Below are 24,686 nucleotides of genomic sequence, written 5' to 3' on the forward strand. Positions count from 1 at the left end.
CTTTCCTTTGCTGGTGTGGTGACTTGCATGCCAGTGGCCAGTACTAACAGGAAACCACAGCTGCTCTCTTCACTGCACTGACAGCTGCCTAAAGAAGTAAAACAAACCAAGTAGGGTACAGGAAATGAGATGTCTGAATACAGATGACTGTTGGAAAGTACTCTGGCAGTCCCTACTTAAAATAATAAATTCTTCTAAATAATTTCAGCAGGTTCTGTGAAGGGTGTAGAACTGGATAAGCTACTTTTTATGTGGTTGCTGATGGCTATTTATCATTAATTGGTCCATTTCAGAAAACAAAATTAACTTACTGAATTTTTACCTGCTTAGTAGTATGGAAGTGATTCTGTGTTTGTTGGGCAGCATTTATAATGGGAATTATGCTGTGAAGTAGTTTCAAAGCTTTTTCAAGCCTTTCCATGTTAACCAACTGTCCAACAGGTCTGTTATAAATGAAACCAAATGAATAAGAGCCAGAAACAGCCTAACTTGTTTGTGCTCACCCAAATTGCTGTAACCAAGTCCCAGCTGCTTCCTCAGTTCAGAAAGGCTTTAAAACCATCCTTAGCTCTGGACTAGATTTAGTAGAACTTTCATTTACTGAGGAATTTTGAAAGCTTTGTCAAACATTACTTCTGAGTTCACTCTTTTATGTGAAGACAAATGAGTCTTACTTTATTTGTTCACTTGACTTGGAGGTGAATGAATTTGATTTCCTGTGTGAATGAATTTGATTTCCAGCTGCCTTGGCTGGTTAGTGGAAGGAGGAGCTATTCTGCACTACAAAACTTTCCTGTTGTCTGCTCTTGGCTGCATTTATTCTGCCTATCAGGATTTATCCTTCTCACTTGGCTCAGGAGTTCATATTAATGAGTTTCTTACTGCATAAGGTGACTTTTATTCGTGCGAGCCTTGCTGCAGTTTTCCAATTGCAGAGGTCCAAGGCTGGCACTGATCTCAGTGCCCAGTCACAAAATACTCTCTGTTGCAAACATTATTGTGGTTAAAACAGTGTACATACCTGATGATGGAAACCTCACTTGCAAAAGAAAAACCTGTACATGCAGGACTTGGACCAGTCCGCCATTATTTATTCCTTTTCTAAGAGGGTAAGGAGTAGTGCTATAAGGTATCTTGGAACCAGCAGAGCTGTTTATCTTGGGGTTGAATTAGTGGCTTTGATTTTTTTAAATCATGCCTGGGTGAAAGTTAAGAGCTTTGCTTTTGGCCCAGGATCTTTTGAGTAAGACAGGGAAATGTACCCTATGGGCCATGCACAGATGGAACTATAACATGGACCATCTGTAACCTGAAATAAACCTTGGAAACTGATCTAACTCCAAAGGAGCAGGAGAGGGTTTTTTTTGGGAAAAAAAGGTAATTAGCCTAATGGTGATAACACTTCAATGTTACAGCTAAAGCTTATACGAATGCCTTACTTTCATAGAATCATTAAGACTGGAAAATACCTCTAAGATTGAGTGCAACCTTTGACCAATTTTCAAAGCTTTCTATTCTCTAATTGTAGCTTATCTAACTTCACAATTAGTGCAACAGTGGATATACATTTAAATTGCAAATGAAAAAAAAGGAATGTATATCTTGTCTTTTAACATGCTAGTGATAATGTGAACCATATCAGGTTTTTGTTTTTACCTTTGATATTCTTGTAAGAGGCTATGCCTTGCTCTTTTGGCTGTGAATCTTTTTAGTCTCAGCTTTTTCATATAATCAGCTCATACTGTTGGTGCAGTAGCCAGCTTTGTCCTTGATCTTAAATAGTTGTTTTCCCTTGCTACTGTTGGTTCTTTGTCTATTTATAGAGAGATCATACCTCTCTCAGCATTGGGCTTTCTGCATAAACACGTGTTGGGGAGAGGAATCTCCTGTGTGATAGCCTCCCTCCTGTTCTCTGGGTGATCCTAGCAAACACTTTTTTGTTGCATGAATTGCAACAGCTCCATCTTGTTAGAAATTAGACTCTTAGGAAGAGCATGGAATTTGCCTGCCTTGTGTCAGCACTGTGGTGGCTTCTTGCTTTGTGGCTCCTATGGCATCTGGACCAGCCAGGGCCAACTTGTGTGTTATTTCCCCCTCTGCACACACCACCCTGCACATGGTAATAATAATATCTATGTGGAAGCAGTTTACTGTATCTCCCTGTTTTTGTCCTTCTTCCTACAGTGTTGAGTGCACTTTAATGAGTGATCTAATCCTTTAGGTGGGGCTGAGGTAGTTCTGTAGGTGAGAGACTTTACTTCATAGCCAGATTCCAAGTGCATAAAGTCATGTCCTATTTGCTTGCCTGGTAGTGCACTAGATTTGCCATATTCACGTTTAATACACCAAGTGTTATCAATGCACCAGAGGTAGTTCTTGAATAGAAAAAAATTCTTGGCTTTTCTCAGCATAGATTTAAATAAACACATATGTTCAAGCATATTTCAATGCAGCTTATTAAAAACATACAATAAGTGGTATACTGAAGTATTCTGGCTGGCTGAATACCTTATAGTTATTTTATACATACTGGTGCTTAAAGTAGAATGGGGGGTGTCTCTATAGGGGAATGTCTTTCCTACCCCAGCTTTGTAGCTGGCTACTGCTGTGTAGGAAGAGATAAATATTTTTATCTCTTCTCTTGGCAGTTAGTGAATTGAATTTAGGAATTAGTGGTTCTTGTTGCTGATTGGTGTACAGTGTTCTTGTTTTCCAGTACTGAATTACTCATCTTGCTTTGTTAGGTTTATCTGGAATTTCTTTGTCTTCAATAATTACAAATTGGTCACTGAGCTGTTTACCACACTTTTCAAATGGTTAAATAAGGCTCAGCAGTTTCCTTCTTGGGAAGGTTGAATTGTTTTTCTGAATCTAGAAAAATGTCTGTGTTCTGAAAGGGTTTAAGAATTACTTAGATGATATGTCCCTACTGAGTTAAGTTTCAGTGAATACTGAGTTTGATGGTTGTACAATCACAATTGCACTTGTTTACTAACCAAACATGAAAATATACACAATGCAGAGTTAAAACATTAAGGAACTAAGGCACTGCAGTAAGTGCTGGGGCTGATGTATTTTGCAGAATCCATAGGTGAGCATCTATACTGAAGCTCCTTCAGACTGTGGGCTTAAAGGAAAGCCTTTGGACTGTGTCAGGCAAGCTGCTAACCCACAGAGCTGCTGCAGAATCCAGTGCTGCTAACTGGGAGATTAACATGCCTGTAGTCAGTCCTAGGAGCTTCCAGAGGAGATGATGACATCTGTGTTGCTGACTGTCTATGGCTAGTGCAGGATAGCTGCTGCTCTGGATGGTTTCTTTTGATGAGCAAGCACTTTGCAAAGAGAGGTGAGCAGAGCAAATTAACAGGAATTGTCATCTGTAAAGGACCCAGATTACTTCCAAAGTTCACAAGAACATGACAACCAGAAAAAAACACTGAAGTCAAAGCAGGACAAAACCCTTGGTTAGATATTAATAATTTAGGCTGAGATGCAAATGTGTTCCAGGTTCTGGGGAACTCGAGAGACTTGCTAAGATTTACAAGATACTTGGAACAGAAGGAGTAGTTTACCAAGTGTTTTGCTTTGAACTGTTGCTATGGCAACTGTTGAGGGTTTTTTTGAGACTTTGAATACCTCGTGCTCGTTAGTAGCAAGGGCACATGTAGGTGCTACCATTTAGGATCACTGCACAAGAAGCTCAGAAAATAGTGACACAAATGTCCCTAAATAGATTTGTAGGTGTACTAGAAAGGCAGTAGTCATCCTTGAAAAGGATCCTTGAAAAGGATGACTACTGTACACCACATTTGCTAAGGAAGCATAATAAACACACTGAACATCACAGAACATACTGAAGTCTGTACAATGTAAAATCTAGTAGGACGTATAACCAATTTTCTTGGAAATCAAGGTCTTTGTTATGCGTATGTTAGTACACCCCTTGCTACAAAATGATGAAATGATTAAAATTATAACTAACTACTGTTGCTATAGAATCCAAAGTAGCCTTGTTGATAAAGACTGCTTTGATGAGAAGAAGTAACTGAATGAGGTATAATATCTCCATAATACAGATCATAAAAAGAAGTTTTAAAAGCATAGACACTGCCGTGTAGTGATAAAGGCTTCTCTTCATACTGACCAATACTAAAAAATTATATGAAAACTTATTTCCTCATTTAGAAGCCTTTGTGCATAGAAAAACAAAGTCACTCTTAGCATACTGTTTGACTTCTTGGGGTGTGGTAAGGAAAGAGAATTCTCAACTGGAACAAGAATTCATGTTTTCCAATGAAAAGTATTTTCCATGGCCATGAGTCATAGTGTAACTTGAGGCTTTCTTCAAACTATTTTTTTGAAGTTTGCTGTAAAAGTCACAAGTTTCCAGAGACTTACTGAGTGGGACTTGCCAGAGTTTAAAAAAATTGTAATCTTGCTATCTAACAGTGACTTTGTTTGCTTTTATGTGGTGAGTACCTTAAAAAAACCCCAAAAAACCAAGCCCAGTATTTTATCTGTGTATATGGTCCATTTTTAGACTTAGGCTATTGAATGCCTAGTAACACTGCCAAAAGATGCCACACAAATGCGTGGCAATACTCCTGCCAAATTAGGAAGCTGTCAAACTAAATTTCAATGATGTCCAAATAGAAGAGAAATTAAGTCTTTTATCTTTATGCATCTGCTTGCAGATGGAATGTACAGCATTCTCAGATGCCTGCTTCTCATCAGTCTTAACAGCTTAGCACAAATAACTTCCCTGTCAAGAGGTGGCCCTCCTGTAAAGTAATTACAATTCCTGGAAAACAGTCACTGGCTGAATTATGAAAAGGAATTAAGTGTTAGCACATCTTAAATGTTCTGTGCTCCTGCCAGGGAAGGGAAAAATTCATCACACCTGTCAGAGAACTTGGGTTCACATCCTGAACTTCACCTAATGAAAGATTTTACCACATAAACTAGAGAAGAGTGATCAGTAGTCAGCAAACTCTCAGAACTGACTAGTCTTCCACTTACAAAGATAAAGCCAGCAGTCAAATCATTTTAATTACAACTGTTTAAAAGCCTGGAAAAGGAGTTAAACCTTATTCTGAAGTACAAAGTTGTCCAGAAAAGAACGGTTTTGACCTCAAGTCCAAAAGTTTCCTGTGTTCTGGTGTGTGTCCATGGCTGACAGGCAGCTCAGTTGAAAGCTTGTCAGTACTTTGTTAGTTTTGGGGCTTTTTCCCTATTTACCTTCATATGAAGACTTCACATTTATTACGTCAAAGTTTGTGGTAATACAAGGAACTGGAGATCTAACTGTTCTACATGCACTGGAGTAAATATGTGCACCAGCACTTCCAGTTAAAGTGCTGCTTGTTTACCTCTTCAGATCCTATCTTCTGTAGGATTTGCAGAAGAAGCTTCCCTCCCTTTTTGTATTTTGCTTCTCTCTTTAAACTGTTCAACATAACTATCCCAAAGCATTTGGTTTCCTTGCTGCTTTTCATATATCAATAAACAACATTTTGTGTGCCTGCAGGAGTACATTTATAGCAAAGCTGCTTTGTATACACAGCTTGGAAGTTTCAATAGGTAAATGGGTTGAATAAATACACAGCAATCTAGTTCACCTGGGGGGTGGAGGGGCAGAGTTCACTTTTGGTCAACATAGGCTGTGACTCCAAACTTGGCTGGCTTGAGCAATACTCAGATGAGACCTGTTCCCAGAGTAGCTGCTCAGCCAAGAGGGAATGGCTTCCCCAGGCAGGACAGTCAGTGCCATAGGTAGTGCTCACTCTTGCTCAGAGCTTGACAGAAGGACAACTGCTCCTCTGAAGAATCAGAGGAAGACATATTAAAAAACCCCAACACATTAATATTCTAACTTTGACTGGTCTTTTGGGCTCTGATAGGTTCTACTTGAATTTTGAATATTACTTCCCATGAGAAGGTTATTGAAGGCTCAGATATCAACTCCTTGCAGCTCTCTAACTCAGAAACTGCTTAGTTTGCTTTTGGAGACCACCCTTCCCCCATATACACAATAAATTTAAATTCTGTTCTGCAGAGGCATGGAACTTTCTTTTACTGATTGAACTCACATAAGAAAGCAGCACTTGGCCCTCAGCTTTATTTGAGCAGCACTTAGTTCCTTTGAAACTGGGATTGTTTCCAGAGCATTCAGGAATGGCTTTCATAGCAGCACAGTGCTTTAGTTTGGATAATGTATGCTGGCCTTTTTTCACTCCTGAGAACCTGAATATGGTCTTCTCTTTACATAATAGGAAATTTGTGGTGCCATGTTCTGGCATCCAAAGGACACTCTGTGCCTGCTACAAACCACCGTGCAACTTGGCAGAACCTACAGCCAAAGATTTGGGGAGTAAAGATGGGAATGAGAAATTATTCATGGCTCTGTTGTATACTTGGTTAAGTAGGAGAAGCTTGGATAGAAACAAACATACAGCTGTAGGAACCTTTTGGTTGTGGCCACATGACTTTGGGCACATGTTGATCTTAAACATCATATTTAAGCTTCTCTAGTTCTCTGCATCTGCTTTGTCAGTTTGGTTAAATATTTCCTACTCTGTAGCTACCTTCAGATACATGAATCTTAACTTTGACTTCAATAAATGTATTGAATTTTTCCATTTTTCAAAAGACTGGTAAGAGTCAGGCAGGTGAAAGATCTCCTTGCCTTTGTGTAACCATTTTTTTACTCAGCTTTGAGCTGCCTCGAATGCTGAGCTCACTCATTGTGCATCTGAGCTGCTGCCAGCACACAACAAATTGAATTTGCATTTGTACCATGTGTCGGCACACACTTGCAGCCCTGCTGAGTGACTTGGAGCAGGGAATGCAGGTGTGGGCTGGCTTCCATGTGGGAATGTGGATGTGGGATGGGTGGCCTTGTCTCACAAGCTCACTGGTGTAGGACTATTCCCTCAAATTGTTTTGAAAAAATTCAAACTAGCAGAGTGGTTTGTTGCTTTCTGTTTGGTGGCTGTGCCTAGCAGCCACGGCCTTGAAGCCAAGGCTTAGAACTTAACAGGAGCTTGTATTACTCCATCAAAAAGCTCTTGATTATAACCTGTACTGGTAAGTTATGTTCAGGAACAAAGTTAATCTTGTATATACAATGAATGAAGTCCAAAGCTAAAGATCTTGGGAATGCTGAAGGGCTTTATCAGCCTCTCGAAAACTCTGCTCTTAGCTACCAGTCAGCTTGATTCATCTTCATCACAAGCAATATTCACTTTTTTTCCTAAGGCTGAGTGCTGCCATTAAGCTAGTTCACAGAAAATTACTGCAGTAGTGAATTTCTGCTACATAAAAGATAAACATTTAAATAGGAGAGCAGGGTCTTGTTCTTTATCTCTTAGAGTAAATAAGTTGATAAACAATCTACTTGCATGCTAAAGATGTTTGGTGTGGATTAACCCTTCCCAATTTATAAACACTTCTGTAGGTGTTTAGTGAATTCCTATTTTTTCTCTTATGTCCTTTGCAGGTATCCGTTACAGTATGGATGTTAGTGTGGATGAAGTGAAAGCCTTAGCATCTCTCATGACATACAAATGTGCTGTGGTTGGTAAGTGTTCATTTATCAAGCAAGATTTCAATCTTCAGTTTCAATCAGTACTGATGTAATTAAAAAGAAAAACCAAACATGTAAAGGATTAAAAGGAATTTCAGACTCTAATCTCTAATTTAAATCTGTAGCAAGGTGGGAAAATCTATAGTGACCAAAATAATAATATGTATTCCCTCTCCTGTCACTGAAAATACTTAAATAAGGTTGCATTTTCATTTGAAAAGTCCAGATTCTGCTAACTACCCTCTCCTATAGAAAGAACTACATCTTGAACTAATATTCAAGTATGACAAACTTGGATTAGTAGGGGACTAATTTTAGGGGGAACGGATGGAAGCTGTAAAGGATTCAGGCAGGGGAGCTATGGAGAGCAAAGGATAAAATTCCTTTATGGGTTATAAAGAAGTATAACTTGTACACAGCTACTAAATTGTAGAGAAGTTTGGAGAGAATCTGCATATTATGTGTAAGAAAAGAAAATACTTTCCCCTAATGTATATAGGTGTGCTTAGGACTCCCAAAGTAAACTTTTTGAGCTAAACCAGTAAAATATAAAAGGTAAAATTTATTATTTCTACAAGTGCCAAGTACAAGAGATATTTAAGCATAGAAAATTTAAATAATGAACTTCTAAAGACAATTTTCAAAGTGCCTTGAAAGATCTCCCATTTTTAAAAGACTACCTAGATCAGATTATAGCTTACACTTCAGAAGCCATAAATGCAGCAAAACCAAAATCACCACTAAAATCAAAGATATAATTACACATCTTTCTCACGTGTTCTGCCTTTGTTGTTGAAAAAGTAAAATGATTTTCCTTTGCATTCTTGTAGATGTGCCATTTGGTGGGGCAAAGGCTGGTGTCAAGATCAATCCCAAGAACTACACAGTAAGCCTCATCATAGATAAAAATTTGGGTATCTGCAATACTGAAGCCAGCCAGTAAAAAAAGCTCTTCTAAGGGCATTATTGACCACTTAAAACCTCCTGCCACTTCTGCCTCTGTAAAGGCTCAATATAGCCTGTGCATGCAATAGGTAGCAAAAGAATTTTTAAAAGGTCTGTGTTTCAGAGGTGGAATACTTCAATTACCTAATTTATTTTTTCTGAAAATCAGGAGACTACAAATAATTTGGAACCTGGAATTTTTTTAAAGTTGATCCTGTTAGCAAAAGCTTAATTTAAAGTTACTCTTAAAAAAAAAAAAAGTTAATGTTTTTGTTTATTTTGACTAATAGTTTTATGCTCCATTAAACCATTCTATGCAGTGTTCCAGTGTGAATAATAACTAACTTGGCTTATAAAAGGTTTACTGCAGGCTTGCCTTCTTGCCCTAATTAAAACAACTTGTACAGAAAGGAATACTAGAATACATAACAGATATTGTAAGCTGAAAGCTCCTGTAAGGATTTGTGTCATTTGGCTGTGTTGATTACACAAGTGGCAGGGCCAGCTCTTGCTGTTGCTGGTTGTAAATCGCTCACACAGGATATCAGATTTGTTTGCTGGAAATCTCTGCTATGGGCACAGGTGGTTCTTCCTGTGCCATGCTCCCAATTTGTCATGGATCAGAATGTACAGAAAGAAATTCCAATGTTTCTTGTGCTGCCTGAGTACCAACGGTCTGCTAGGGAGTGGCATATAAATTATATAAATTATGAATCATCCTTTCTCCTAAAAGAAGAGGGCGTTGGCTTATGCTTGGGCTAAGTGTGAGCAAATACTCATAAGCACTAATGATTTCTTCTGATATTTATTGCATTTTCTCTACAGGACAATGAATTGGAGAAGATCACAAGAAGGTTTACCATGGAGCTGGCAAAAAAGGGCTTTATTGGTACGTTGGGCAGCTTTACTATTCAAATTTAGGGATCTGATTTGTTGTGCATTGGCAGTGTCTGTTAGATGATATCCCTAAGTAACGGTATTTTTGAGAGCTGTAAACAATTTGGATGCAGAACTTTCAGCAAGAACCACAAAGAGTTGAGTCATTGCATCCTAGTGCATTTTAAAGGGAACTGAGTCTTAACTTTTTCTGCTGGCTGTTGCAGCTATGAGAAGCCACAAAAGCTGAGGTCACGGTATCCAAAATGAATCACATTTCTCTCAGAGTTAGATCATAAAATGGTGACCATATTTGTTGCAGTTTTAGTCTCTAATAGCAAGCTCTTCACTGTTACTGTTTCCTGTAGTCTCAGTTGGGGCTTTTGGCAGGTATCTGAGGAAAGAGAGGAAGGAAATAGAAGATCCACCCCAGCAAAAGTTGATGGCTTCACCCATGGCAACCAGAGGCTGCAGGGGAAGCGTAGGCAGGAGGCATAGGAGCCTGTTGTAACAGAACCTCAGCTTCTGTAATGTCAGTAGGGCTTTATTCACACTCAGCCCTGAGCTGTTCTGGTAGCTTTGCTGCCTGGACATCTCCTCTGCAGAAAGCTGACCATTACCAGCTCAACTTTTAATTGAAGGGAGCAGCTTTACCCAGAGAAGGTTCTTACTCAAATGAATAATGAGGCATGTAACTAGTTTGAGGTCTGTCATGTATTCCTGATATCTAACTGCCTTGGAATGTCTATCCTTTAATCTGCATTTTCTTGCTCTTCAGCCAGTGTTTGCTGCTCTTCCAGACAGAGCATTTATCATCTAAATTAAGCTCCTTTATAAACACACTTACTTGATGTTACATGTGACTGTGGTTTTACTGTACACAATGCAAGCTACAGTGATAATTAGTTCTGTGACAATTAAAATGGTTTGATAAAATTCTCTTCCTTTTTGGCTCTCTGGTTGGTGCTACACAACTTTCACAAACCTTTTAAAAATACTTAGAAAAATTGTTGGGGCAGAGTTGCATATAATATCCTGATTAGCAGGTTTCTATGATCTTAAATAGTCTGGGGGAAATACTATTTTTAGCTATCTAAAAAAACAGATTTTTTTTTTAATTTCAACAGATGTGTGAGACTTCTTTTAAAGGTTTATTTCATCAGGAAAGAGAAATGAAACTTTTCTTGAAGTAAGCAGTAAAATCAAATGCATGTACTACAGTGCAGTGACTAGGCACAGCCTACCTTCAATATTTAACCTCACCCAGGAACAGAAAGGAAATTCTTATGCAGAAGAATTCAATCAATATCACAGTATATAGAAATTATACCCACAAAGCACCCTCCCTGCAAAAAAACTCCAAACTACTCATCTTCTTATTGACCAAGTGGCCTTTGCCTTTTATCAGATGGCTTATGTAAAGTTGGAGGTTTTGATAATATTGTACAAAGGTGTGATAAAGCATCTAAAACTGCATTGAATCCAGAAGAATATGTTGCTTGTATAGTAAACTGAGGATTAAAGAGTAAAATAGTTCTCTGTTAGGCCTGCAGTTCCCAAGGGAATAATGATTGACAATAACTATTTCTGTTGGATCCTTAAGAGCTTTTTTCACTGTTGCCAACAGGACCTGGTGTGGATGTTCCTGCTCCTGATATGAGCACGGGGGAGAGGGAGATGTCCTGGATTGCTGACACCTATGCCAGTACCATAGGACACTATGTAAGTCTTGTGCAGAGGCTTTCAAGCAGAAAAGCTGCCTAATCATATCAATTTGTTTACTTGATCTAAAAATATTCTTACAAACTGTGACAGCCTCAGTGGTGTAAGGATTTTAGGGTACAGCAAAGGAAAAATAGCTTCAAGGATAATATTCTTACACTAGCCTTAAAAGAGGCTTCTCTGATACAATACTGATTGCAATTGTTCAACAAAAGAAAATACACTGTTTTTAAAGGTATATAGTCTAAAATTGGTTTCTATTTCTGTAATTTTCCTCTGTTTTTCATTGGTTCTGTAATTAGTAATTTAAAGTTGTTAACTGATAACTGAATTTACAAGTTTTATTAAATACATGCTCGTGGTTTTGTTCATTCAAGAGAATGCAAATTACATTCACACTATTGATATAACTTCTAAAAGTTTTAAGACTCTCTGCAATCTACTAGAAGTAACAAGTTTCATTGTGGACTTCAGCAAATTCTTCAAAGTGTAGAGCAAAAGGACACTGACATAATTTATAGCCCAGGAGACGATAAAAAAAATTTAAAGTTTTTAAAAATTACTTTTTTATGCTAGCCCTTGGTTTGGCCTTTGTCCTTGTGCCAGTGGGGTTATTTGTACCTGTTAACCAAATGCTTTTGTTGTACGCTTTCAACAGGTCTGTTCAAAGAAAAAACACATTTTGGACAACTTAATTGTTAGGATCTGTGTATTAATGTGCCAATATGCTATTCTAGTGCATGTTTGCCTACCCCAGCTCCTCTTTCCTTGCACTCAGTGCAGTCCCTTGCAGCAGCTCCCTGCAGCCCTGCAGGGTGTGTGCCTGGGCCATTGGTGCCACTGCCACGTGCCTCGCTCTGGCACATTGCTCAGGACGTGCCTGCTGTGCTCAGGCAAATCCTGGCACTACCCTTGTCTGGGGCCTTGGACGCTGGGAGGTGCAGTGGCACAGGTTATCCTAAGTCTGAAATGCAGTCTGAGGTGTCTTATGGAAGGAAAAAAGGAATGCTTGAAGAATCAGCTGGGGCATGTTGACTAGTTAAATTACTTTTGCACTAATCTCTCTGTTAGGGATATCACTGTGAAACATTATTTGCTTTTTGCTATTCACACAGGTAAATATTTTAATTGAAACTTAATATCTGATAAAATGGTAAAGTTGTTAATTCAGAAGGACTTCAGAATGCAGGGTGGCAATTAGTTCCCTCAGTCAGAACTTAAAATTCCAACTTAGAGCAAAACTACTGCCTCAAAGCCTCGAGTTTTAACATTTAACCCATGGCACTAAAATATATATTTCACTGTGATACAACAGCACTGTGTTATTGAGACTGACAAGAAGGATCACAGCAAGTGACCTGCTTTAAGATTTGCTGTATTAAAGAGTTCTCATGCAGTTCTATACAAAAGCTCCATTTTTTTAAAAATAATTAAACTAAACCTGATAGAGAAGTTTTCAAATGGATGAATTTCTTATTCTTACCACTTTATAAGCTCACCTTATTTTGTAGTCCTACACATGCTTATGATTCAATAACAACAGAAAAGAAAATAACTACTGAGGATTAAAATTGGAATTACCCTACAACAGCTTCTTTCTAGACTCCCTCTGTATGGCAGTATCTTATTGAAAAATAAAAGAAACTGAGAGGATCCAGGAATGCTTTTCTGCAAAGCTAATTAAAAATGGAAATAAGGGGCAGGGGAGGAATGTGAGTTTCTTTAATTTTGTTGGGTTGCTTGTTTGTACTTGAGAGAGTGGTAGCCACAGTGGAACTCCAGAGCTATTGTGGAAAATGACCAGGTAATGGAGAAGGAAAGTGAGAATTCTGACAAGGCTATAAAAAGCGGAATAATCCATCAAAACCAGTTTCTAGAGAAAGATGTTTCAAATAACTATCTGTTTGGGACACCAAGAGCAAAAATAAAGGTGATTAAGGAATACTAAAAAGATAAAAATGACCATGGAGGAAGAAGGGAAAGGAACTAAGAGCAGAAAATGAGCAATGAACAGAAGTGAAACAAGCCAGAACTGCAAACACAGATGGAAGCTGTGCAAGGTGCTACATTCAGTGGAGTGGAAAGGTAACTCTGGTGAGAGGGATCTCTCTGAGATACAGACCTGATGGCTCTGTGCTTGCACACTGCACACAGCTCTGCTCAGGGAGTTTCAAGTGGGAAGGATAAATCAAATAACAGATATAAGCAGATAAGGGAAGTTTGCTGTAAACCAGCCATACAGAGAGAGGAGAGCTGGAGAGACAAGGAGGACATCATTGCAGGGGGATAAAGAAAGGAGCTAAGGTTAGTGCCTGAACATCACCAAGTTCATAAGCTACCAGTGCTGAAATAGAAGTCTTTGATGCTAGCTATAAGCCATTTTTCAAGGTTCTCAGTAAAAGCCATGCTCTTTGTTTTCACCCAAGATATGTTGAAAGTTTTTGCTTATTGACTTGAAACCGAAGATTTCAGGACTTTGACATCAGCTGTGGCTTTTGTATGTGACTTCAAGAAGACCTGGATGTGTCCTCACTTCATGCTCTATTTTCTTCCCAAACCATGCAAGTTGTTAATAACTACCATGTTAACTGTTCCAGAAAATCCATCTGAAGTTGCTGGATCACTGAGTTACATATGGCTGAAGTTTTTTATTAAATTAATCTTTTCCGCTCTTCTGCACTTCCTGACACAATCAACTGACTTTTGGTACACAGGAAAGGACTTTGATAAATACATTCTTATATATGGGGGAAGCTGTATTTCTTCACATATTTATAAAATATATTCCCTCTTTCGTGAATGCACAAAGCCCAAAGCATAGTTTAAGACCATATAACAGGAATAAAAGTCCATCGAAGCATCAGGCCAAGCGGTTCCGAGAGAACAGCCCTGCCAGTGTTTGTTACAGTTGACATGCCACAAGAGGGAGCAGACAGCTTATGGAGAGCAGCGAGCTGTGTTTTGGGAGGCTGAATTAGGAATTCTGTGGCAAGCCCAGCATCACCTTCATTGTTCTTAAAGAGGCTTATATGTTAACTCGCTGACATTTTCAGACAGTAAATAGTTTTAGTCTTCATTATGGCTCTAGTCTCCTGCAGCTATTCTGCCTCCACTTACTTTTGTCTGCTCCTTTCCTTCCTCTCACCAAACACCCTGCACCACAGGCATGCAAATGCCTTTGGCACAAGGGATGGAGCAGAGGGAGCCTCCCAGTGAATGTGTGCCTGGTGGAATGGAAACCCATCCGGCTGCTGGCACCCTCATTTCAGTGCATTCTCTTTCATCCCTCCTTTCTCACTTGTGCTGGAAGCCAAGGCACCGTGTGACTGTGCTCCCAGGGTGTGGGAGCATGGGAACCACTGGTGACAGAAGAGGGAGTTCCAGTGTCTGGTTTGGAAGAATTTCTTTCATGTTATTAATTCCAAATGGAAAAATCAGCTATGGTTTTAAATAGTTGTTTCATCTTGGCTGACTATCTGGAATATGGAAAACAATTTTATTGCCACCAAATTAACAATGGAGGCTTGATTGTAAATGCTGCTTTTCTGAATAAAAGTAGTAAATAGACAGCTTTTCCTATATGACCTTCAAACTGCAGATTTCTTCTGAGAGCATCCCTGTATTCTGACTACAGACCTCATGCCTTGTTTTGTAATTGTAAAATAACTGAATTTGTTATAAAGGAACACTAAACACTGTTTAAAGATGACTAAAAGCCAGTTCAAGGATATCAAAAGTAAAGAAGTTGTGGCTGTAAATAGGAGCTGACTTTAAGAAACATTCCTGAGAGCTTTTTAATTTGTCTGCTTGTGGATGTCACCATGATACACAGACTGAAGTTAACACACACACACTTAGAGGCAACAAAAAATCACAGACCATATCCACAATTGCATTACACAGCTTTCCTGACAGAATATTCTGAGGTGTTCACACAAAGTGAGGAAGGAAATCATCTTTACAAACTAAATTCATTTAAGCTATATCATGTTCCGACTCTTGAAATTTCTGTTTTCCCTTATGTCAAAAGTGTACAAAGCTTCTTGTTCCAGCTGTTTTTTGATTGATTGATTCCATGTCTCACAAGTCCTTTGCTGTTTTACAGGATATTAATGCACATGCATGTGTAACTGGTAAACCCATCAGCCAGGGTGGGATCCATGGACGTATATCTGCAACTGGCCGTGGTGTCTTCCATGGAATTGAAAATTTCATCAATGAAGCCTCATATATGAGCTTATTAGGAATGACTCCAGGATTTGGAGATAAAACATTTGCTGTTCAGGTAACTTTTTTCCTTAGACAGTAGGAAAAGAAGTAGTACACAGACTTTCAGTAGAGCTGTTTTTAAAACAGGCTGTAGCCCTTAAAAACTGAGAGAACTTTAAAACTTCCAAGTTAACCTTTACTCTCAAACTTTAGAAACACTTTTCAAGCAACATAGGTGTCCTTTATTTTGGACTAATTTTTATAAACTGAACTTTCACTTGCACTCTACAGGCACAAAGCCAAATCTCTAGAGTCATTATGATCTTGTAAGCTACAAACACCAAAATGTTTACTAAGGTCTTTAAGCACTCAAGGTATTTAAACTAAGCACACTTTTCAGTGAGCCATGACACTGGTTTTACCTACACAACATTTGTTGCAATGTTTTACAATAAAAAATTTAAGAAGAGGAGGAATTGAGGGTTCCATTACAGAATAAGCAGTTGGAAAAATAGAAACTAAGACCTTATCCTAAATTTGTAGGGTTGAGTGTACATTTTTGGTGTTCCTAAGACTTGGGTATTTATGTAGTTGAATTTTGAAAGTGTTTGATAGTCAGTAGTATGCATTATCATTCCTAAAACTTCCAAGAAAAGAAACTTGTTCAACTTTAAACAGTTTGTTAAATGGAGCGTTTGAGGAACTGATTTGTTTTGTTGCTTTCAAAAGTGCTTGTTAGAAAAGAAATAGCAGAGTAATTGTAACCTCCAAGTTGTCCTCTAGTTAACCTGTGGTCTGCAACAAACATCTCTGCCCTGCACAGGCCCAGCACTTCTCTCCCTGCTCTTTGGCATTTTCATGCCTGGCAGAGGACTAACAAACAGCCCCTTAAGCAAAACTTGGACTGAAAATATGGCCATAAGAAAAGCAGAAAAGTCTGGTAGGAAAATGAACCTAGAGCATTTCAAAGAGACCTAAAGCATGACAGACTCTTCCATCAAAGTTTGCTTCTAATACATAAGCAAAAATCCCAAATATAACTGAAGCTATATTATACAGGAATTTATTATTCCTGTATAACATATATTTATCCTATAGATTTATAGCTATTTTTCAGCACAGAATCGTACAACAAACTTTCAACATTGATCATATGACTTTTTGTCTGCCATGTGTGTTCTTTTACTTCCAGAACATCAGCATCCTGGAAGTAAAGGAACTTAATGGCCTGGAATTAAATCAATAGTCATACAAAAATCCATTAATCCCTTTAAGAGGGTGCCAGTCATAAAGTGGATACACAGACCATTCCCAGGTTGATAGACATCATTGTTTTGACACTTTCATAGTAGCATTACCTCTTCCTTTCTGTATTTCCAGTATAAAACACTCATCACAACTGTACATTGCTGGCTACAGTGCATCATTTCTGCAGTGAGATTCAGGCAAGAATAGAATGTATGTAGATTTCTTCCATCTTGCCTATGCACATCATCTAATGCCAAGATGTGTCAATAGATGAAGAATTATTTAAAACTGTATTAGCCCTAGCAGTAATCATCATTTTAACTGGAGGGTTAACTAACTTTTCCCTTTCTCTGTGCACCCTCAGGGATTTGGTAACGTGGGCTTGCATTCTATGAGATACTTGCATCGCTATGGTGCAAAATGCGTCGCTGTCGGAGAGTTCAATGGCTCCATCTGGAATCCTGATGGGATTGACCCAAAGGAACTAGAAGATTTCAAATTGGTATGAAACTTAGCTAAGCAGAAAGAGTTTCATTTTTGTCAGCTTTGCAAGTACATAGAATGACTGGTGACTGTAAACTGGTGTTGTGATATTTAAAGCATGCTGCAAATAGTCCTTTCAAAATGGCTTAGAAATATTGATTCATCTGACTTTCCTTCTTCTCCCCAACAAGAATGCAAATGCAGGTGGTACCTTTTTTTGCCCTTTGACCTGACTCTCAAAAAAATGTCTGTATGTGTGCAGGCTGATTACTTTGTTTTCAGAATTGGAATTATTATTATATTGCCTTTCTTATGCCTAAGCTAGAAAAGATGTCTTAAGGAAGCAAGGCAAGGAGGTTCCTGAAAGATTCCTGACTAAGAATCACAAGCACATGGCTGTTTAAGATGGACAAAGTGTACTTTTGCTGTTTCTTACCTATTGGATGTTTCTGAAAGAATGAAAGCCTGCCTGGCAGTGTGACTTGAATGTGTAGTTTATAATGAAAACTGGATGTGGTCTTTTTATTTCAGCTTCCATATGAAGCAGACTTGAAGGGACAGTTCACAGGCACTACAATACAATCTTCTACTTAAAGCTTTTTAGGGGCTTATTTTATATAGGGAATATTTGAATTTCTTTATCACCCTCTTTCTCAAAAGAAGGTAGATTCTGTCACTAAACAAAGGCTATCATTGTAGTACTGAATTTTAAAAACCATTTGAATCTTACATGATGCAACTTATCCTGGGTGTAGCAGACTAGTGAGTCATTTCGGTTGTTTGAAAACTATTTTAAGAGCTGAGAGGAACCTTTTTTTTTTTAATATTCCAGAGCCCAAATGTTTCTCAGTGTCTTTATACAGAGAGCAGTTATGCTTCAGTCTTGGGAACTTTGTTCCTGAAGCTTTGTAGCTTGCTTTTCGTGTCTAAGTAAGGATAGGAATTACATGATGTTCTGTCTCCCTACTATTGTTGCTTCTCCCTTTTCTCACTCTGAAAGTCAGAAGGGAAGAAATTGGTATGAGTGCACAAGACACTAAAACCACTGTGGTTTGTTTTCTTCACACAGCAACACGGGACAATCATGGGCTTCCCTAATGCAGAGCCACTTCAGGGCAGCATTCTGGAAACAGAGTGTGACATTCTCATCCCTGCTGCCAGTGAGAAGCAGTTGACCAAGGCCAATGCACACAAGGTTAAAGCAAAAGTAAGTCAGAGACTTCAAATGGAAATGAAAACCAGAGATGGTCTGTTTAAGTACTAATATTCAATAATCAGCATGAACAAACCCAAATCTATACCTCTGAGTTACTCTGTGCTGTGATTTCTTTCAGATTATTGCTGAAGGTGCCAATGGGCCTACAACTCCTGAAGCTGACAAAATCTTCTTGGAGCGGAATATCATGGTTATCCCTGTAAGGTTCTATCATGACCTTTGATTTTCATTTCAAAGGAACATTTTTGTGAAGAGTACCAAGGCCCTAGTTATTGAAGGCTTTTATCAATAGCCATTCATTCTCTAAGAGTGTGTTTTATTAACTGATGTCTAGGAAATGGGTGTCAGTGTTGCTGAAGAAATATAATATGTATTAAAGACATCACTACAACTGTAAAGGACCAAAGACAATGATTGTTGGCTGACATTTGCTGAATCAAAAAGTGCACTAAACACAAGAAGAAGGAAGAGCAAATGTTCTGGCCAGTTTTTAGACATGGTGTGTCTAGGTGATGCTCTGACAGAAGCAGAGTGTATAGAGTATGTGTAGTGATAGTTTGAAAAAATAAGACCTATCCAGCTAGAATGACAATTTTTTTCACAGAGAAAGGGTGTCCTGATCAAGGGATCTTGCTATATAGAGTAGCTGATCTTCAGCCTTTACTCACTGAGGTGGCCTAAGAATGCTCTAATTTTCTTACACTTGTGCTAAAATAGAAGTAAGTAGTCTGTCGGGTACACCTGAACTTGATGTGTTCTGAAGTCAGGTTCTATTTTAAGTAAGTAGAAGTAAACCCTGAACTGAAGAGGATGTTGTCCTGTAAGAGTAAGACCTGGATTGTCTTCTGTACTGCAGTTTCAAGTAGTGCCTTGGGCATAATACTGCTTGCTTTTGCAGAACATGATAGCACTGTCTGTGTCACATGGTCACAATTCAAAATATTTCTTCTTTCTGTGCAGGATCTTTACCTGAATGCTGGTGGTGTAACAGTATCCTACTTTGAATGGCTGAAAAACTTGAACCACGTCAGTTATGGCCGTCTGACTTTCAAATATGAGAGAGATTCCAACTACCACTTGCTCAGTAAGTGCTCACTTCTGCTTCCACACACTGTTTAATTAATAGACTGGACTAGCAAACACCAAATGTCGGAGAAATGGAAACAGAACTCTTATGAATTCACCACAATCTCCCCAGAAGTCTGTAATTGCTGCTTACCAAAGAATAGAAAAGGTTTCATAGGTTAACTGACCTGCAACTCTAATGACCTAAGTTAAATGCATTCTTTTCTGGTTATCTTCAAATTCCTTCCTCAGTTTTGTAAAATACTAAAGTCAAGCCACCTAAGTGAAATATTTATTACTTCTTAAGAAACATCTTTCAGCTGCACACTTGGTATTTAGATAGCATTCACATGAAGTTCAGGCAGGTGCCATTGCTCTGCACATACAACAATAAAGGATTTCTATAAAGGCCAATAATATAATAGAGACAGGCACTGGAAAAACCTGCTTATGGCTCACAGCTCCACTTATGGTCATTCTGTGCTGCCTGCTTTCTGGGAAACAGTAACAATTATATGATGAGAGGAAGCTCAGTAGAGAAGAACTGGAGGATGTTGCTCCATTTTAAACAGTATTCTGTAGAAAACATTAGAATCTTGAGACACTGGACTTGACAAAACATACACCTGTGTAGTTTTTAATATAACCCTTTCTCATAAATCATACATTTTAAGATGTTTCTAAAGTAGGGGAGAGTTATGGCAATTCTCATTTAAATCCCTTTCTTAACTTCGAGATTGTGTTGTCTCAAATGCTCTTTGTTGCTGTTTAGGAATTTCAGAATTTCAAGAACTAAGATTAAATAAATATCAATGAAAATACCAAAGCACTGCTTACTGTCCTAAGGGAAAAAAAAATCCTAAAATTTCACATTTGTCAGTTACCTTGCATCTATTATTTTTTTTCCCTAGTGTCTGTCCAGGAAAGCTTGGAAAGAAAATTTGGGAAGCATGGGGGAACTATTCCAGTTGTGCCTACAGCAGAATTTCAAGACAGGATATCGGTAAGTAGTTGCTGCTGGTTTTTTTTACTGAAACATAAATGTTGCCATTATAGCTATCATGGAGCACTTTTCCCCAAGCAAAGCATTAGTATGTGATCAGCTTGATGGCCAAACAAAGCAAGCAAATGATCTGAACAGCTTCAGAATATTGGAAATAAGCTATTTTTGATTTCTTTTACTTCAGTCCATGCAAAATACTGCCAATATAGAAAAAAAGCTACAGTTTTAATACAGATGGTTTTTGTATTTTGGAGCTCTTGTTGATATAGTTTGCCTGGTTTTCCAAAAAACTATGAACAAGATATCACACCACAGACAGTTTGATGTTTCTGTAACTCCAGAATAACAACTGAGTGAAAAAGTGTAGCTTGTTTCTTTAAGAGTGAATCAACAGGCAAAGAAAGGTCACGTAAAATTCATTGCTATCTATTGTGCAGCAATATATGGTGGGGAAATTTCCACATGAAGGGATGGGTTGTGAGCTCATCCATTTGCATTTGAAAGGATATTGTGGAGGTGATGACAAAATACAAGCCTAGAAATAACCTAGGTCCTACTAGCCTGAAGGAGGCCTGAGGTGGAGACAGTGATCTGTAAAATAAAGGATATGGAAAGGGGTGGGTAAGAATAGATTGTTCACTGCAGGGAATGGTGGAAGAGAGTGAGATCTGTTCCAACAAAACCAGCGCACTGAGGTGCAGAATGAAGAATAAGGGGAGTTCCAAGCAGAGCAGACAGTTCAGGCGTGCAATACTCTGCCAAGGGATACATGGAAACTAAAAGCATCAGTTGGTTAGGTTCTTAAATTCAGGAGGAGGTGGGACAAAGGAGGGGGAGGAAACGTCCAGCAAATTGTGAAAAACATTAAACCATCCTTCCTCAGGAAGGAATCAGGAGAAGTGCATATAAACTTGGACTACAGCCAGATGATAACAGTAGACTTTAGCCTGATCCAGAATGGTGCATTTTATACATGTTATGCTATATGAGTAGCATGTGATGGATTCTGTGGCTTAAAGCAAATGCTGGATCTCTTAAACACAAGCCATAGAAACTGGCCTAGTACTTTCTGCTTCCAGCCTAAATTGGTGTTTGTATGAAAGCAAGTATTTTGTGGACCCAGATGTCAAATTATTAGTAAATTACAGCAATCAGGATGATGGAACATTGAACCTGTAATGAATCAACTGCTTATTGTTCTGTGTATTTAAATTTTAATGGGAGTAAATACGTGGAGTTGCTAAGGGGTAATGTAATGGGGAGCATATGAATTTGGGATCTATGCCCTTCCTAAGACCTGTCTGTCTTCAAAACAATTGCAATAGGTTGTTGACTCTTGAAAGCTTTTTTGTTTAATATTTACTGTGTGGTCTGAAGGCTGAAAACAGTAATTACTGCATCAGTAGATAATAGTAGGATCCATCTAGAAGCTAGGCCCATAAAAGTCTTCAGTGCTTACATCTGAGATTTTAGAATTGAATTGACCACAGCTAGTTCTTCACATAACACAGTAAAGGCTATTTAGAGTCTTCACCCATCATTAGAAGAGAATGAGTGAGCAAGCTTCAGTAATTACAGGAATCCAACATGTCCTTGTCCCCAGCAAACAATGAGGAACTTTTTGTGTCTTAGGACACAAAAGGATTAAAAATCAAGGATTAAACCTGGACTTTATTCTCTGTTGTTGCAGGGTGCATCTGAGAAAGACATTGTGCACTCTGGGCTGGCTTACACGATGGAACGCTCTGCCCGGGTAAATATTGCATAACTCTATACATTTAAGAGAAGGAAAACTCAAATGATTTTGGGACAGTTTTTGAATAGGTTGTACAGAATTCCTTTGCAATTAAAGGAGAAGGTAAATAGTACCTGATTAATGAAAGTCACTTAGAGTATGAAGAATTTCTGCTCTGTGCCATCATGGCCAACTTTAACTGGGTATAATAAACATTAGAGATTATTCTGGTAGAAGCTGTAATAAGTAGAAACTTTTTAGTTGTCCTTTTGTACCTGGCTAATCTGGGACGGATATATGAGAGTGCTTTACTTCACCATTAGCAGTTTTAGATTAATTCCTCTATGCTGTATGTTTAATTAGTGGGACAAAGGCTACTTGAAACATCTCATCTCTCCCTATCAGGGCAAGACTTGAAAAGGGGTAATGCAGTGACCTGGGAAAGATGTCCTTCCCTTTCAGTTCTCAGTTGTAAGGGGAATCAAGAAATTTCAGAACTGATCCACAAAGGATCAGAGCTCTGATACCAATCTAGCAGCTCCTTACTTTTTACTCCTTACTTGGATCCTACAAGCAAAACTGTTGAGCTCCTCTGGAGAGACCTGCAGAAACTACATGTAACCTTTTCTGTTTCAGCAAATCATGCGTACTGCCATGACATACAACCTGGGTCTGGACCTGAGAACAGCTGCCTATGTCAATGCAATTGAGAAAGTCTTCAAAGTGTACAATGAGGCTGGTTTGACCTTTACATAAACAGGCCATGACCGCTCCTTGTTGTATCCCACCCCTCGCTGTTAATGTACCCTCTTCTTGAGAAAGCTTATCACAAGTTTACATGTAACCACAAAATTTTCTTTTCTTCTGACATTATAGTGGATTCTATTCTCAATTAGTTTCAGTTCCAAACTAGTCTTTTTTACAATAAAAATCCATGGATTAGGAAATTGTATACAAGTATGTATCTGAAGATAACAGTTCATCTGCACTTGTGGGGGCCATTCTGGGTGTTTCGCCTACAAAACAAAATGGTACATTTTATGTATGGAAGAGTGGTCTTGCCACCTGAGCCACTTCTCAGACTTCAGATCAGATACTGTACTATATGAGCACTGAGCTCATTATTACTTCATGCACTTTTGTTTAATGACATAATTTTAGCTTCAGCACTTTCAGTAAGGCCTTGTATGATCAATGCTGTGGCATTGTCAAAGGAAGAATGGGCCTCCAGCAGGGATTAACTTTGATAGGAGTCTAGTTTTTATTTGTAGTAAAGCTTCAGGCCTGATTCTCTTAAGGCAATATCTTTTCTTTAACTGTGCTACTGTTACAGGACTGCCTTTCCTTACTTGTTCGAGCTAGTTTGACTGTCATCAAACATTTGTAGCGCTGACAGACTAATATTTTTATAAGCTGAAACTATTGAGCAACTCTAGTTATGTTTTTAATCAAGTATCTACATAACTACACTGACTATATGTTGTTTCCTTTTTTTTTAAGAAAGGGATATTCTGAATTTGGTAAGCAATCATACTTAGGTTTTTTGGAATTCTTTTTCAGTCTTTTCATTTCAGAGGCTTTCTGAAAATTAGATACTGCCTCAGTGAACAACTGGAGTGAAACTGAACCCAGAAATCATTGGCCAAACCACAGAGGAGTTAGAATGCTGCTATAAACTTAATTCACTGTCTTAACACACACAGCCTTTTTTTTTTTTTTTTTTTTGTCATCAGGAGGTCTTGAAAGTTTTGAACATAAAGTACAACAAAATGGACCTCAACAAAATATTGGATCAAGCACAGTTTTTGAAGTTTAAGGCTTTTGTCCCTTGGAGTCCCCTTGAAGTGCCAGATGTTATTTATGTAATGAATATGAATGTTTTTTTTAAAAAGACAATTAGACCCTCCCAGAAACTCATGCTTTTTTCCTAACTACTTTGTAACTGCATGACATAACCTGGAGAGAGAGCAGTTATTAAAAAAAAAGTTGACCTTTCCAAACCAACTATGCTGGTGTATTACTGTTTTCTATTTCATGCCATAGCTTTCTGTAGCTGCAATCTGCATCTCTTCTCAGCACACATGTCAGTTCATTACCTGACCACTACTGAGATACTGTCCCTGAATTATCTTAAGGGGCTCACTAACACAGATCTTTGTCTCTTGAACGTGCCTGTCAGCAAGATTTTGAAGTTGCATATATTTAGTAAATCATTTCAGGTCTTTTTAGCTTATCCTCTAAAATTTGTGTGAAGAACTATTTAGTAGTTAGCATGGAGCAATGAACCTGTGTGAGGCATTTAATTGGTGGCTTACTCAATCATGTATGGTGGCATCTAGGGTTATAAAAGTACTACAGGTAAAATAAGTGCAGCATATCTATATACACACTGATACTATTAAAAAAACCAGGAACCCTTAGAGCTTGAGAATTATTGTGATCAAGGTATGGATCTCTAAACATAAGATCTCTATCCTGGATCATATTCCTCAGAGCCATTTTTACATAAACCATTATAAAGTAAAACAAAATTATGATTTTAGCAGTTCAGCTCTGACAAATTGTAACTAAAACTTGGAGGCTAAAAGCTCACAAATAA

At 38.3% G+C, this 24,686-nt stretch overlaps 1 protein-coding gene across 1 annotated transcript in view; it reads left to right on the plus strand.

The window, feature by feature from the left end:
* GLUD1 (glutamate dehydrogenase 1) overlaps positions 1–24,091 on the plus strand; it is a 28,606-nt gene extending 4,515 nt beyond the window's left edge. Inside the window, exons 2-13 of the mRNA XM_054277180.1 lie at positions 7,499–7,579; positions 8,416–8,471; positions 9,356–9,419; positions 11,034–11,128; positions 15,234–15,413; positions 16,950–17,087; positions 18,138–18,275; positions 18,403–18,483; positions 19,245–19,368; positions 20,261–20,352; positions 22,043–22,105; positions 22,724–24,091. Coding sequence (XP_054133155.1) covers positions 7,499–7,579; positions 8,416–8,471; positions 9,356–9,419; positions 11,034–11,128; positions 15,234–15,413; positions 16,950–17,087; positions 18,138–18,275; positions 18,403–18,483; positions 19,245–19,368; positions 20,261–20,352; positions 22,043–22,105; positions 22,724–22,843 — 1,232 coding nt within the window. The 3' untranslated portion in view covers positions 22,844–24,091. The remainder of the gene's footprint in view (positions 1–7,498; positions 7,580–8,415; positions 8,472–9,355; positions 9,420–11,033; positions 11,129–15,233; positions 15,414–16,949; positions 17,088–18,137; positions 18,276–18,402; positions 18,484–19,244; positions 19,369–20,260; positions 20,353–22,042; positions 22,106–22,723) is intronic.
* Positions 24,092–24,686: the final 595 nt, after the last annotated feature.

This window comes from Melozone crissalis, unplaced genomic scaffold, assembly GCF_028551555.1.
Source record: "Melozone crissalis strain CALT ecotype California unplaced genomic scaffold, PUWL_Pcris_2 ptg000019l_1, whole genome shotgun sequence".
Taxonomy (NCBI): domain Eukaryota; kingdom Metazoa; phylum Chordata; class Aves; order Passeriformes; family Passerellidae; genus Melozone; species Melozone crissalis.